The sequence below is a fragment of the Apteryx rowi genome, unplaced genomic scaffold (assembly GCF_003343035.1).
Source record: "Apteryx rowi isolate R43461 unplaced genomic scaffold, aptRow1 scaffold_72, whole genome shotgun sequence".
Taxonomy (NCBI): Eukaryota; Metazoa; Chordata; class Aves; order Apterygiformes; family Apterygidae; genus Apteryx; species Apteryx rowi.
The window spans coordinates 2,910,279-2,926,123 of NW_020451005.1; the positions used below are offsets into that span (position 1 = coordinate 2,910,279).

At 37.8% G+C, this 15,845-nt stretch overlaps 1 protein-coding gene across 1 annotated transcript in view; it reads left to right on the top strand.

Moving 5' to 3' along the window:
* Positions 1 to 15,845, top strand: part of FREM3 (FRAS1 related extracellular matrix 3) — a 70,228-nt gene that overhangs the window by 37,580 nt on the left and 16,803 nt on the right. Inside the window, 6 exon segments of the mRNA XM_026087542.1 lie at positions 6,992 to 7,141; positions 9,330 to 9,539; positions 11,127 to 11,324; positions 11,924 to 12,088; positions 13,273 to 13,455; positions 15,263 to 15,393. Coding sequence (XP_025943327.1) covers positions 6,992 to 7,141; positions 9,330 to 9,539; positions 11,127 to 11,324; positions 11,924 to 12,088; positions 13,273 to 13,455; positions 15,263 to 15,393 — 1,037 coding nt within the window.

Genomic DNA, 15,845 nt, shown 5'->3' on the forward strand with positions numbered 1-15,845 from the left:
CTATGTTTAAGATACAGCATAAATCTGAAACATGGATTTTGGCTTGCACTGTATTATTATTGCAGTAGGAGTTGAGGATTAGATTTTATTTTATTACTGATTTAGAAGCAGATGGCAGTTTTATTGGTCTAAAATAGATCTGCTAGGATTAGATTGACTGTTAGTGAAGCAGAGTCTGTCATTACAATAGGATCAGCTTTGTGGCAATAGTATAGACTAAAAAAACATGAATACTATCAAATTGAAGTTGAAGAGCAGAATTAAATAATAGAGGCTAATTTGACATGGACATTTGATTCCCAGCATGTCAAGATTAATGCCCTTAAAAGGTAGGAGTAAGAATCTTACCTTTTTATTATAAAGTGACAGAGACAGAATTCAATTCAAGATTTAATACTATTATACAGAAACAGAAGAAAAGCCATGTATTTTGCCTCCTACTTCTTTATTTCTACATCTTTTASTGCTTCTGCTACTTTTAGTCCATATCTAAACCTTTACTTCCTAACCCAATCTTGTGAATATAACTGCAGTAGATAAGGCTGGAGTTTTGTACTGTGATTAGGCAAAGCCATGATACAGTATAGTGGTCAGGTAGTATTCCATTGTAAAGGGCAATATTTTAACAGGTGAGGTATGCAGACTGAACCTGGCATACTTCTAATTGTTAGTCTCGGCAAAAATAGCAAGGCAATAGCAAGCCAGAAAGTGCCTCTTTCCGGCTGAAAAGAAGCGAGCACAACTCCGTGAAGCAGAGTGTAACTGTATCTGCAGAATCCTTTGATCAAATTGTTCAGGATGAGGTGTGCTGTGATGCCTCTAACATCGAGGAGAGGGGAGCCCTCTGAGGAGAAAAAGCGGCAAGTGCAAATGACARCTGAATCTGGAGGCTGTGTTATACCATTGCTCTGTATTTCCATGATGCCATATTGCTCACTGTTATGTTTCGCAGCTTTAAATTCCTTGGTAGCATTGCTTCTTCTCTCCCCTTGCCCTTCACTTCCCCCCTTTAAGAAAGAAAGAAAGAAATTAGGAGACTTTAAAATATACATAAAACACTTATTTGGAGTAATGAAGGATAATAATAACCCTGTGTTAGCCAGCCAGCAAGCCTTAAAAAAGAAAGGAAAATGCAAAATATTACTGTTCTGATCTTATATTGTTCTGAGCTCGTTTGTACAGATGTAACTGACCATAAACAGTATAAATTAATATTGAATCAGGCCGTGGTTAGCTTTATTATAACTGATCTCCATCTCCACTCAGGTTCAATATATTTTATGCCTTATGAGGAGGAAGGCATTGATCAAAGTTTGAAATACGTCTTGAGAGGCATATGTCAAGGAATTCCTTAAAGCAAACAGAGTTTATATAGAAAGAGTCCCGAAATTTTCTGTTGAAATAATGTTTCCACTGTCATAAGCAGAGGTCTGCCACACACTGTCTCAAGTGAAGATCCATAGCTCCTCATATGACTATGTTACATGCACATGAAAAACAGAAACAAGTCATTATTAGGTCTCAAGGGTCTTCATAGTCACCAGTTTCATTTAACTTAGTGGATGAAAAGGTTTAAAACATAAATATCTCTAAAGCCAGTTATTACTCCACATTCTCATAGCATCAGAGTGACATTTAAATGAAGGAAAGTGTTTGTTCAAGACTTAGGAAAAAAAAGTCCAAGCGAATATCAAGACATAATGCCTATCCTTTGATCTGGGGTCTCTCCAAACCAGCGAACAATGTGGGCTTTGTCGTAGGCCCTTGGTCCTATAGCAGTAAACTCCAAGTTCTGTATCGTTTTCTTGTAACATGGGAGCATGCTGGCTGACTGTGTCTGACTGAACAAAGGATCCGCTTGTTCCCTGAAGGGCTTTGAAGAAAGAGGTGCAAACAACTTGTGATTTTATAAGCAAGCAGAAATCCACATTAGCTCTTTTTTCTTGTGTGTTTAAGTGGCGTCACAGGTATAACAGGTTTCAGGACCTGTTTTTTTCTAAAAAATTAGAAAATTGGTTGGCTTTTCAGGCTGAGCAAACACTTCAACCTTTTTAAAGAAAGAAATTTAATTTTAAATGAATAGTTTATGGCATTTCGTGACTGAAATTACCAATGTTTACTAAAGATTATCAGTTAGCTTGGATGCCATTCTGCTTTCTTAGTTAAATGGTTTGTAATTACAGCAATGGTTTCTTTACTAACTGTCCTGAAGGGGAAAGAAAAGAAGAGTATAAATACATGAATGACCTCTGCTTTTAGAGTTGTTTTCTTTGTTACTTTGCAAACCAGGAAAAGTAATTTCTGCTGCTCTCTATTTCTTTTGAGTTAGTACATCAGCCTTTGAAATCCAGAATATGATGCATGTCTTCAAAATGTATTCCCTTGCTAGAAGTTTCTTCTAAAACTTATCTGAATGGCAAACAGCTTCTGAATATATATTAAAAAAAATTACAGTCATGAAATTTAAATTAATCAATTTGATTGGACTATTCAGGAACAAGAAGAAAAGTTTCTGTAGGATTAAGGTTAGTCCAGGTCTCCACAAGGTAAATATTGATAAATAGGGAAATCAGCTGAAATTTAAGTATCCTCTGTGGGAGTTACATGACAAAGCAACCCAGGTTAAAGCATGGATTAGAGAAAAGAATAAGAGGATGMTTTAACCATTCTTCCTGGAGGAGAAAATATGTAGTTCTGAGTGATCCTGAAGACGAGCAATTCTCTGGTGGTTCTTGAGAAGGATATTCTCTCCTGAGTTATCTGTTAGCTTTCTGTCTGACAATCTTCTGCAATGAACCATGGCCATTTAGTCATATAGATGCCGTGCTCATCTGCAGGAATCAATTTAGCAAATCACAGGCTCTTGCCAGACATGGTAAAGCTGGAGATGTCACGTACACTACAACACTTACAGCTGCAGTACATTATTAAGTCTTCTCGTGGCCTCTGGGCGACCACCTCTGTCACAGACAAGCTCTTGACCCCTTTTCAACTGTTGGAGCAGTACAGAAAAGGAATTGTATGGTAAAGTCTGTCTGTACCATAAGTCTGCTCTGCTATATTCAGGAAATAAATTATAATGCTTATGGGACTGAACATAATGAGGGTGAAAATATGGCTTGTTGTCCTGAGCTCAACTGAGATATAGGGGATTTCAACCTGTTAGCAATAGATGTGTACAAAAATGGCATTTCACTCTAGACCGCTGCTTCTCTGCAGTTCCTGGTGTAATAAATATTAACCTAATTTTTATAGGAAGCAACATCTGCAACAGTAGGTTCCTTAAACCAGTGTCACATGCGTGTTAAAGAGAACATGCTGAACAAAATTCTAGTACAGCTGATATAAGTAAAATCTTATTTTCTGTGGTTTTGTCTAAAAGACCAGGGAAAGGTGCAAGTTCAGTAAAACTGTTTTCTTCCTGAGAGACTAATGTCACTAAGATTAAAATGTAACTCACTGACTCATTCCTTGCTATATTGGTTTTGCTTCCAGAAATAATTTTATTTAAAATATTTGGCTTTATTTGAGTTGACAGTTTAGGTCCCAGTGTATTTGATATGTGACAAACATGTATTTTGTATAGGCTTCTCTTTCTCTCCAGTTATCCTGTGCTAGTTTTTTAAAAGGTACAAAGGTTTTGTTTTGGCTCGCATAACAAGAATGGATTATGTTTCAGAGATAAGTGATTAAATTGCTGTAATAGTTGTAGCACAGGTGTCATGTTCCTTGAAGAGCAGACCTGTTGGGTTTTTTTTTAATAGTCCACTGGCTGATGGTTTTCTTCCTACTGTTTTTGGAAGAGTAGGTGTATATAGATAAGCAGAAACTGAAGACACAGAAAATGCTATTGAATATTTGACTGGTCACAGTATACAAGGAGCAATTCCTTTGAGTTGTACTATATTAACATGGAAAACATGTTCACTTGAATGACTTAAAAAAATTACATAAATACTTTTTCTTTTTTATCTTTTTATCTACACATTGGTAATGAAGAAAAGTATTCACTTATGCAGTATTTTTCATTGATAAAACAGTAAGACTGAGAAGCTCCCATTTGGATCATTGCATTAGCCATTTTAAGTGCTCTCAGCAGAAAAGTTCTACAAAGCTTAACACTGGATTTAAAATGACAGACTACAAGGAGTATAATATAAATAGGAAAGCTGAGTACAATAAGAATAATATGACTGATTATTGCATTTCCTTAAGTCATATTTCAAAACAAAAAGCTTGTTATCAAAAGGAGCAGCATTGACTTCTGAAGATACAATAATATTGCAGCCTATATACTTGTAGACACAGTATAAACATTCAAGAGGAAAAAAAAAATGTTAGTTTCCTAATTAAGGAGGCTGAGATTTAAAGGCCTAACTCAAGACAGTTACCATGGACTGCAAAAAGTTGAACTGCCTGGTCTCAAAACTTGGAGACAATTTTCAACCTGCACTTGAAAATCCRTTAAGCTCTGCCTAAGTGAAATTGAATGGGCTGTTGATGTTTGAAAGCAAATTCAAATGTAAATAKAGAAAAATAACCAGTCTGATATTAAGTAAATCCAGTATTTTGGACAATTCTTTTGGAGGGGGAGAAGGACTGAGAAAGAAGAGAAGAGCAATTGCAATGATTCTTGATAACCCTTGCCAGAGTAAATATTTTACAGTGATCATCTTTGTGAAACGTGGCCAAAATTGTAACAGTTTTTGTCCAAATGATCAGAATGCTGGTGGTGATTATGCCTTTGGGAAGAACCCCAGTTATTTCCTGCCCACTCAGGTGGAGTGAGATTCTGGTCCCGGTGACTCTGATATAACCTGAAGTGTTGCCATTGACTTATGCTGAATTACTCTTTCTGTGCTTTATGCAAGATGGTTAAAGAAAACTACCCATTCATAGGTTCATTTGCTGTGACGAGAAGGCATATACCATATGTTTGGATATTTAGAATCCTTTTCTTCTCCCCACCACCTGCAGAAGACTTCAGTAGTAAAAAGTGCATAGCCAGTGGGAACAGGATGTGATGGTCTTAAAAATCTCATCTATCATGTCAGCAGAAAAGAAACGCCAAATCTTTTGGAGGTTCCTGGAACCTTTTTCATGCAATGTGATGGTTTTGATTTTTATTGTAAAGTTAAGAATAGCCAAAATGGGATTCAGCATGATTCAAAACTTGTACCTTGAATGCTAAGAAATTTGGCAGACTACTTAGGAAAAAACAGAGAGGCACTTGCAACCTTTACTTTTGTTTAAAAAAAAAGAAAGAAAGAAAGAAAGAAAAAGAAAGAAAAGTCTCCTGATAGCAGGGGTCAAATAATTGATCTGCTGATTGGAAAGTTGGGGTGGGGAAAATTTGCATTGGATTACTACTTGGCAAAGCAAAATTATACACACACACGTCTATGTGCAGATAGTGTTTCTAGGCAAATATAAAATTCTCAATTAGCTGAGTAGCGCAGTTTCTGCTCAGAAAAGAACTTAGCTAGGCATCTCCCCCACCTTCAAAGGAATATTTATTTAATTTTTGGAAGGTCAGATCCAAAATGTCAAAAATGATTACTAATATGAGGCACCTTTATTATCGAGTTGCTTGACATGATACAGAAAAGCCTGTGTTTTTAATATGCTTTACTGAGCATGCTGAGTCATCAGAAGCTATCTAGCACTTCTGTAAAACTGGCTTTAAGATCAGTCATAAGCTGAGCTCCAGAAAACCCCACAGATTAAAAACTCTGTATGGACCATTGTGTCTTAGTCTAAGCTTCCATTTCTCTAGCTGTAGGAGATAATAATCATAATTTCCAAGGTTTTCAGAGTTCTTTGAATTTCCCCAAGATGTACAATAGAAATGCCTAATATTAGATGGGTGCCAGGCTTTTGTGTAGCTGCAGTGGTTCAGTTTAAAAAGGTGCTGGCTATTGTGCTGAGATAATGTTGCCCTGATATTGGAGATATTCTCTGCATTGTGTTAATATAGCTGAGTAATAATGTGCAACACAGGAAAATGTGTCAAGCTCTGTTAACACTGATTGCAAGATAGAGGCTGCTCTTGTTTAGGTGACCAAAGTAAAGGAGGCCATGTATTGAGTTTAGCAGACTCTGTTTGTTCCTTAACAAAAGCAGCAGGTATAACCTGTCTCCAGCGTGCACTGCTTTCTTCTTGGCTGGTATTCAGAAAGGCTGCTAAGTTAGCACTAGTTTGAAACAGTCTTGTGATGTTTGATCTCTTATGCCAAACAACAGGGTCCGCTTAAGCCCAATTTAATATTGACTTTTTCCATGACCTGGATTGTGCAACTTTTTGTATTCCCTATGAATAATTAAAGTCAGTTTGTCAGACTGAAGAGAAAAACAGCTTGTAACCCTTTAATCTGTCATGTCCAGGTCAACGTGCTTTGACAATAATTTAAAAAACCAAACTTCTAATCCCCTAAATCCTGCAAACTGCTTTTATCTTTTAGGGATAGGGGAGAAGGTAAATAGAGATATATGTTTCCTTTAATAGTATGTTTCAAATAAGTTTCTGCCTTATTTTACTTGACAGAAATATAGTGGAAGAGCTATTCCATGTGTTATGTCTCTGTTAGGCTACATAGTCCCATTTTTTGAAATGGCGTTATACTTCGGATGGAAAGCTAAACAGCTAGCTGTGAGTGATCTCTGTAAATTGCAGATAAGATCAAATACACAGAGATAGAGCACTTTACTTACTTACTTCAAGGAGTGGATTTAAAAGAAAAAGGATGAGAATAAATTTGTTAAGTGCTAAGCAGATGCATGGTAATAACATTTCTGTAAGTGGACAGTAGGTATCAATGGGATTTTCATGGGAAATTGCTAATGTTTATTTTTCTTTTCTTGTAGCCATTAACGCATTAAAAATCTGACTAGAGAGTCTGAGCATTATATATACCTTGAACATCAGATGTGTGAACCAGAGCAGGCCAATAGAGGCTCTTTCAAAAATATACCCATTTCTCTTGGTGTTTAGAACCTGCTTTGTACTTTGGTGACGTTGAATATCGAGTGGATGAAAGTGCTGGCTATGTGGAGATTCGTGTCTGGAGAAGTGGAACAGACCTGTCCAAAGCTGCCTCTGTCACCGTGTGTTCCAGAAAAACAGAGCCGGTGTCAGCAGAGGGTGAGTTCCTCATAGAAAGGGTGCTCAGATTGCTTTCGAGTATGGGTGCACGAAAATGGGATATCTGGCAGCATTCACTAGGTGGAATCAGACATGGATTTATCAGGTAGAAAACATGACATTTTTGTCCCTGTCCTGTCTGAGAACAACAATTTGGCTAAGCTCACTGACTGATGGAGACTGCAGAATGGATGTGGGAAAAATGACTCAAGCTAAATCTACTTGCAGCTTAACTGATGGCAGACACTGGGAGAAACAGTTGGAATAAAGGAGCAATACTGTTGCCTTTATAGCAGTGTGTTCTCCTGCCACAAAATTGAATTTACAGCATAAATACTCAGTTGCCTGCAACGTCAGTACATTAGCCAAAGTAGCTTTGTTTTAGCTGTGAAAATTGAGGTATCTGAGATTTTAGGATCTCTCTGTTGCTGTGGAAAGAGCTTCTGGCAAGGAACCATCAGTGAAACCTCTAAGAGTTTTCTCTCTCCAACCCTGGTCCAAAACATCCCAAGCCTGCTGTCCCTCTCTGTAACACTATCTATTTCTCAACCCCACTGCAAGGAGTTCTTCCTTATTAGACTCCAGGAATGTTTGGGCTGGCTACAGTTTTGCTATGCTGTTTAAATGTGTTGCTCAACTTGCTAGCTGCTAAATTAAATCTAAGGAGCAGTTATAGCTGCTGAGCTCCATGGCATTTAGTTGCATTAATGAGGATTCCTCTGTTCTGCCTGACAAATTGGTGATAACACTGGCAAGAGACAAATAAGACTTCAGTGATCTTCACATTATTCAAGCTGAATGCAGAATTTTCTTTTTTACTACATATATGATACCTGATCAGTTTTGCTGCTAAAATAACAAATAATGAGGAATTATAGGAGCTAGTAATGTAGCACATATGACTGAAAGGAACAATTAATTGACTTATAATGAACATACAGGGAAATGGAATTTGACTGCAGTTACTGAAGAACAGAGACACGATTAGCAAAATAGACTTGGTATGTGATGAATATGTGAAGACTCACTATTCACTGTGTGTAAAGCAGTGTACTAATGTTGCATTTCTAATTATATATTTGTGGTTGAAAAAGTGCTTCTGTTAAAGTCTCTTATATTCGGGTAGTTAGGAGCTCTGGAAAAGTTTTCTTTTCATTAAGTCTTTTCCTAACTTAAGTATTTGTAGAGTTTTACAAAATACATATTTCTATATGAAATGTGTATGCACACAATATTTGATTAAGAAAAGAACAAAAATTGTGCAAGAGTTGTCATATCTTCATGATGCACAGGTGTAAGATTTTGCAGTCATAGAAGACTTAGGATGCAAGATACATGCGTGAATTTAAGGAAAAGTTTACAGAACTGAACAGGTAGGTCAGATTTTCTACAGGTAAATGTGTGTAAAATAAAAAGGCATAGTTGCTTTTAAGTATGTAAATTTCAATGTACTATGACAGAGCAGGAAAAGAATTACTGTCATTACTCGTAGGTGACAAATAAAACATTTAAAAGAGGATATGGCCCAACAGTCTGGTTAAACAGAATGCAAAATTATGTAAACAGTAAGAATCTCAGCTAAGCAATGGGCCACACAAGGAAGGAAAGGTGAAGCATAGTCAATATACATCTTCCAGTACAGACTTAATAGTCTCCCCCCCCCCCCAAAAAAAAAATCATTCTAAGTGCTTTCACCCGCACTTAAGCTGCCTGCTTGTTTTAGTGATGAGATACTGGTAATGGAGCTCAGTGATAGAGTTACTGTGCAAGACGCTGTTTTTCTTAGGCTAGGGCTATGGACAGGCACCTGCTCTTTTCAAAGGTAAATGGCTAAGTAAAATCTTATGCATGTAGTACAGAGTTGAGAGGAAAGACTAAACTGCTGTGGACATTGGGCCTGTTGCATGTTTTTATTAGGGTTGTAGCCTACTATGGCAGTTTGAAGGGATCTTAAGCAAGTTTTAATTGTGCTGACAGCATAAAGTGTAAATGATGATCCAGATGCATGTGTGTTTTTCACTGTATGTTCATTGTTCCTAACTTTATTTGCCCAAGACAAAAAATCTAAACTAAATTTTCTTCAGAACAGCAATAGACACAGTTGCAAACACATTTCACAAATGTAAAAGTAAATATTAACATGTAGCAGTAACTGACCCTACAAGTCTTGTTTTTTTTCCCCACACAGCTGGGGTTGATTACGTGGGCATCAGCCGTAACCTGGATTTTACTCCAGGAGTCAACATGCAAGTGTTTCAAGTGATCATCCTTGATGATTTGGGCCAGCCTATCCTAGAAGGTCCAGAGAGGTTTGAACTAGTTCTCCGTATGCTCACGAATGTAGTGCTTGGGGAGCCTAGCAAAACTACTGTCTTCATCAATGACACTGTTACTGACTGTAAGTATAAAGGGAGGGAAAAGTTTTTAAAGGGTTTTTCTTTTTAGTGCTTGAAGTGCACTCAGAAGGTGGAAGAGCTCTTCTGGTAGTAGCATCAATTACTATGTGTATAATTGTTGTGATATATTTTTTACCCCTAAGTACATTGTAATGCTGTACTGTACGCCTGAAATGGAAGCATTGGACTGTAGTGCAGGTTCTTTACAGAATCACAGAATCACAGAATCACTGAGGTTGGAAGGGACCTCTGGAGATCATCTAGTCCAACCCCCCTGCTCAAGCAGGGTCACCTAGAGCACATTGCACAGGATTGCATCCAGGCGGCTTTTGAATATCTCCAGAGAAGGAGACTCCACAACCTCTCGGGGCAACCTGTTCCAGTGCTCTGTCACCCTCACAGTGAAAAAGTTTTTCCTCATGTTAAGATGGAAGTGTCTGTGTTTCAGTTTGTGCCCATTGCCTCGCGTCCTGTCGCTCGGCACCACTGAAAAGCGTCTGGCCCCATCCTCTCGACACCCTCCCTTCAGATACTTGTACACATTGATAAGATCTCCTCTCAGCCTTCTCTTCTCCAAGCTAAACAGGCCAAGCTCTCTCAGCTACTCTTACTCGTCTTCTATCTCATTCTGTACTTAAAGATGTTGTTTTGGAAAAGTACATTAATGTTGTAGTGGAACTGCACCATGAGCTAGAAGTACATTTGTTTATGCTTCGTGCATGAAGTGTACTCATTTGAATGAATACTCATTTTGATGCTAGAGAAGCTGCAGGGATGAAAATTTTTATTGGCAGTAATTATTTGAATACCAGAAATTGTAAGGACCTAAGTTTTTCAAATAATTTTGCAGATCTTGATGCTCATGCCATTGCATGAAGCTGTACTGTCTCTTCTAGGAGACCAATAAGAAAAAGAAAAAAAAAAAAAGCACATGTAAAACTTTAAAAGTAAACAATACTCAGCACAGAGCCATTCAGATGTTTTCTAGCACTTGCTAAATAGTCTCAGGTTTCTGCAAATTCATTGCACTTTGAAGACTTAAGGACACTGTATTGTTTTAAATGGTTTGTTCTCAAACAGAACTCTGAAGAGCACAGTTAGAGTTTCACTCTGAAATATTCACTTGTTGAAGTCAATGCAAAGTATGACAGTGATTTTAGTGGAAATGGAATTGTGGTCTTTGCCCCTTTTTTGCCCTGGTGGCATTGTGCACCCGCTTCCTCTCTGCATCAAAGGTAAAAGAGACTACTTCACAGAAAATAATCCCACTGCTCAGAAATGGCTCAAATGCTGTTTTTAAAAATTTCACCCAAACTCAGCTACTATGCGAAGACTGACAAAATTAGTACCTTCTACGTCAGCAATTAGTTGCCATAGACCAGGAAAGTATTTGAATTCTTCTAAATTCAGAGTGTGTGTTTAAAAAGAATGTGTATATCTGAACCTTCTTCAACTTATTTTAAGAGGTTAGCAAAGAAGATGCCAAGTTAAAGAAAATTACTTAATGTTTTTAATCAAGGAATGTGGTCAGTATTTTCTGTCTATATGTGAGGATCCTTTTCATCTTGCATAACATGTTCTGTTGTCAGTACCCAAAGTCCAGTTCAAAGAACCACTGTACATGGTGAACGAAGAGGATGAACAGTTGGTGGCCATCATTTATCGAAGTGGTGACGTTAACCATAAATCTACAGTGCGTTGTTATACACGCCAGGGTTCTGCCCAAGTTATGGTGGACTACGAGGAGAGGCCAAATACAGATGACTCTGTAGTGGTGTTTCTCCCAGGTAAGATCTTCCCACTGAAATTTGAAAATAATCTGTTACTTTTGTCTAACAAGTAATCTGATGATAAATAAGAGCTAAACCTCTAGGACATTCTGGAAGGTGTCACACTAGTTCAGCTTACATCAATGAAGAAAAAGCTACAGGATTTAGCAAGTAGTTTTGTGACTACAACAGCAGCACTTCCAAATGTTTTATAGCCAAAGCCAGAGAATAAGGAGAGCTCAATCCTAAAGAACTTCCTCTACTATACTTTTGAACAAGGCACTGGTTCATGAGAATAAACAGGAATAATATTGATCCAGTGCCCTCAGCAGGGGAGAGTCAGAGCAGCAGATTCTTTGTCATGCAACACACTGCTGAATGCTACGAGGGATGCTACTTAAGTTTGATTGTGGAGTATCATGGAATTTTTCCTTAGTGCAGACTGAATCAAACTCAGCAGAAAAATGAATTGTTGCCAGTCCCAGCACTAGTCTCTGCTTCCATTTTCCTGAGACTGTTTTTTTCTAGGGGGGAGCCTAAAAAAGTGCTTTTTAAATCTTAGTTTTTTGTGTTCCCATGAAGATAATGTCGCATTCTTACTTCATTCCTTTCTGCAGGAGAAACTGAGAAGCCCTGTGTGGTAGCGCTGGAGGATGATACAATTTATGAGGAGGAGGAAGAATTCCGATTAGTGCTTGGAACACCAAAAAGTGATTCTACTTTTGGTGCTTCTGTTGGGGATCAGAAAGAGACTGTTATCAAGATAAAGGATGAAGAAGACAGTGAGTTTTTATGTTTAATGTTCATTATATATGTTCTGGACAAAAGGTGCAACAGTAGCTGCAAACTGGAAAATGAGACTAAGTCCATTCAGTATTTGGTTCAACAGTTTTCAAAGCACCCAGTACCAAGTTTTTCAAAAACCCCTGGAGCGGACAATTGTTGAACAGCTTAGCTGGAAAGGACATCTATATCTAAGCCTAACAATTAGAACTTTGCAGCCTACTACTCCAGGGATAAGCAAATGTTTTGAATTGTTTGGGGTTTTTTTGTCAGTAATTGCTGGTACAATTCCATTGTATAATATGGATATTAAAAAGCAAAAGCACCCCTTGTAAATATACAGTCCCTTTTTGGATCTTACTAGTCCACTACTGTTGTAATCTCTTCAATATGTTGCAGCAAAAGAATCTGCCTAGAAAGACTACCAAGTATTTTATTTTTCTGCTCTGAATTTGGTACCTTTTAAATCTATTCTGAATGCACTTCTGGCTCTGCCTTCAATGAGATAACGTGAATAGAAATTCTCTTATTTATTTCCATTCCATTTATTGCTTCATATATGTTGTTTTGAGAAAAGAATACCTTAAATTTGACTGAGTCTAAAGAATTATAGATGCTTTGGGTCAAACTTTTCCAAGGGAATTCATAAAACTTACAGGAATATAATAGGAACTTGTATGTGCAGACTGTGCATCTGAAAATGTCGAATTATGTGGGTAAAAAAAAAAAATCAGTAATACTGTAAAATGGACTCCTTAGAGGTAGTGGAGAGTCATTTTAGAAAATCAGATTTATCCCACATCTGGGCAAGGTATTGGAATAAATAACTTCCGAAAGTAACTGCTTTCTTCAAAAACTAAACACATTTTATCTCTAAGTATTCCACTCTAGATTCCGCTAAAGCAAAAACCATGAGACCAGGTATTCTCTCTCTAATAAAAGCTACAAACATCTATCAGAATTCCACTTTTCCAAAGCATATTACTTTAATCATTCCAGACAACAAGTAATAAACCCAATGGATTAATAGACGGACAATCAATCTAAAGTTTTAGGTTTGTTTGGACCATCTCATTTCCTTTAGACTATCCAGTCTTAGTTTACATAAGTTATTTGCACTTGGTCTAGTTGGCAAGAGTAATTTCTTTTTTCTAACGTTTCATTTTGTTTTTTCTTCTCCTAGAACCAGTGATCAAGTTCTCTGAAATAAAACACAGCATTCAGGAGCCTCAGGAACCTGGAGAAATTGCGCTTGTAAGAATCCCTGTTCTACGCCTTGGTGATAGCTCCAAAGTATCCATTGTCAGAGTGCACACTAAGGATGGCTCAGCCACCTCAGGGGAAGACTACGGTCCAATGTCAGAAGGTAAGGGTTTTGTTGTGTTGTGGGGATGGGAAGCATTAGTGCCTTACTGCAAAAGGATGCTGGGCAGGGAGCAGAATTCTTATTGTAATAACTGAATGGTAGATGCTGAACTTTAGACTAGGTGTTCCTGCTTCACTTTGTGTATTTTGGAATGGGAGTTGCGGTCATTGTACATTTTTGCTCTTTCCAAGTTAATTGTGGGACTTGAAAGGGACTATTTGCATTAGGTTAGAGATGAGTCCCTATCTATTCTGGGCTACTTTGAAATTCCTACTCAGTATTTCTTTGTAAGAATGAAAGTTCAGTCTAGCTCAGGTATTTGTCTGCCTGAGCCATGTGTTTGAGCAGAATTTTATTCTTGAGCTTTGCTTCAGATCTGTTGAGCTGGCAGAGGGTTAGAATATTGTTGTGATAAACAGGGGAGATGATACAGGAAGAATATGCTCAAATTCTTGTTTCTGCTGTTTTAAGGTAATTGTCTAGCTTTATTCTGCTTCTATCTTCCTGCAGTATGGAAGAGGCATCTGCCCTAAGCATTTACAGGGAGGAGCTGGCAGTAGTTAGATGTTTTTTACAGAAAAGCCCATTGCTGGGTTCTCTGAGAACTGATGCTGGGTCCTCCAACTCCAAGGAGAGAATCTAAATGCCAAGGTTACAGAGCCATGTTTTCTTTATTGACCAGTTGCATTTTGATTTATTTTCTCATGGTGACATGGTTTTGATGGAGTGTCACCCTCACAGAAACAGTTTATAGCCTGGTGCTTACACTAACTCCCTAGAGGTGTAGCTCTTCTACAGCAAGTCCTCCAGGGAGGTATGATCTTGATTATAATTAGAGGAAACTGAATATAGAGAGTCTCTCATTTCTTGAATATTTGTGCTATGGGCTGGGCTAGTCTCTCAGCTATACATACCACTTTCTCCTGGCTTTTAAAGAGTAATCCCTCCTTGATTTCTGGAAGAAAGACCATAGATGCTTATTTCTAATACTTCCTATCTTGGGATTTCACGTAGATGAACGTGTGTCCTTAAATCCTGAGTGTCTTCCTATTAGCAAAGTGTATCTTGAAAAGTGTGTTGACTGTTTAGGGTGTCTTGCTCAAAGTGCAGGTGTTTTGGATCCTACTTAAATATGCACTACAAATGGAGCCCAAGGCAGCGCCCGTACTAGCATAATAACGTGCCTGGGACCAGTCCTGGGCATGCAGATCCACTCTGCTGAACTCTCTTTGCCACCAGAGCAGGACTGCTGTGTACAAACTGCTTCCTTGGCCCATGGTAATTATGAACTGTGTCCAGGGATTGTTTGGAAGAATGCTAGTTRGCTTGGCCCAAAATCGTGTCAGGAACCATTTTAAAACTTAAAAAAATGTAGGCAAACAATTTTTAATGGCTAGGAATATTTCTTAACACTTTTTATTTACCAGGATAGACATAACCTGAGCATCTCACAGTGATTCTAGAGTCCATGTCAGGGGTCTACAGGAAATTTTAGATGCCTTTCTGATTATAACCCATGCAGTGCTTCTAAAAAGTGAAATACATACCCCAAAACGGATTCTGATATCATTCTCAGTCTTTCGACAAGTTACCAATATCAGCTTGTATATTCTGTGCCAGGCAAAAGTGGGGTAGTTTGTACTTAGTCGTTGTGCTGAATAATTGACTCTAACAGCTCAGTCCACTAATACATTTTACTTAGAGCAAAACTATGTTATTGCAACAGAATATGTTATTTTAACACAACCAACAAAGAAAACATTGTGTTGCTGTTGATTATGTGTTAATTTATTTTTCTTTAAATCAGATATTGGATTCAAAGAAGGAGAAACTGAGCACTTTGTTGAAGTAGAGATTCTGTATGATGGCATAAGAGAAATGAGAGAGGCATTTACTGTCCACTTGAAGCCTGATGAGAACATGGTAGCAGAGACACAGGTAACCACTGTTGGCAACAAAAGTTGCCATTGTAATGGAATTTTTTGTTTTGTATATGAACATCTAAGAAACTTGTACTCACAGCATGCATAACAGCCCAGTGTATATATGTTCATGTGGCCAGCTAGGGGCATACCTGGCTGCATATTGGGTATAAATTAGCTGAAAATGCACACACTTTGGACAAAGATGGAAATGATAAATTTCCAGTTTTGTGTGACCTACTGTTTACGTCATAGGCAGCTTGGCAGTAGAGAGCTCTGTCATTCTTTCTGTGCAATTGGTATATGTTTTACAAAAATGTAGTACACAAACCAGCACGTAGAAACCTGTTCTGTCTTTTGCCATTACAGATGGTGAAAAGCAGCAATAGAAGATTAAACAAAAAAAAAAAGAAGAAGAAGCTGTGATTGGGAGTTGCTGTTTGTGTTAATACTGTCACTGGCTGCTAC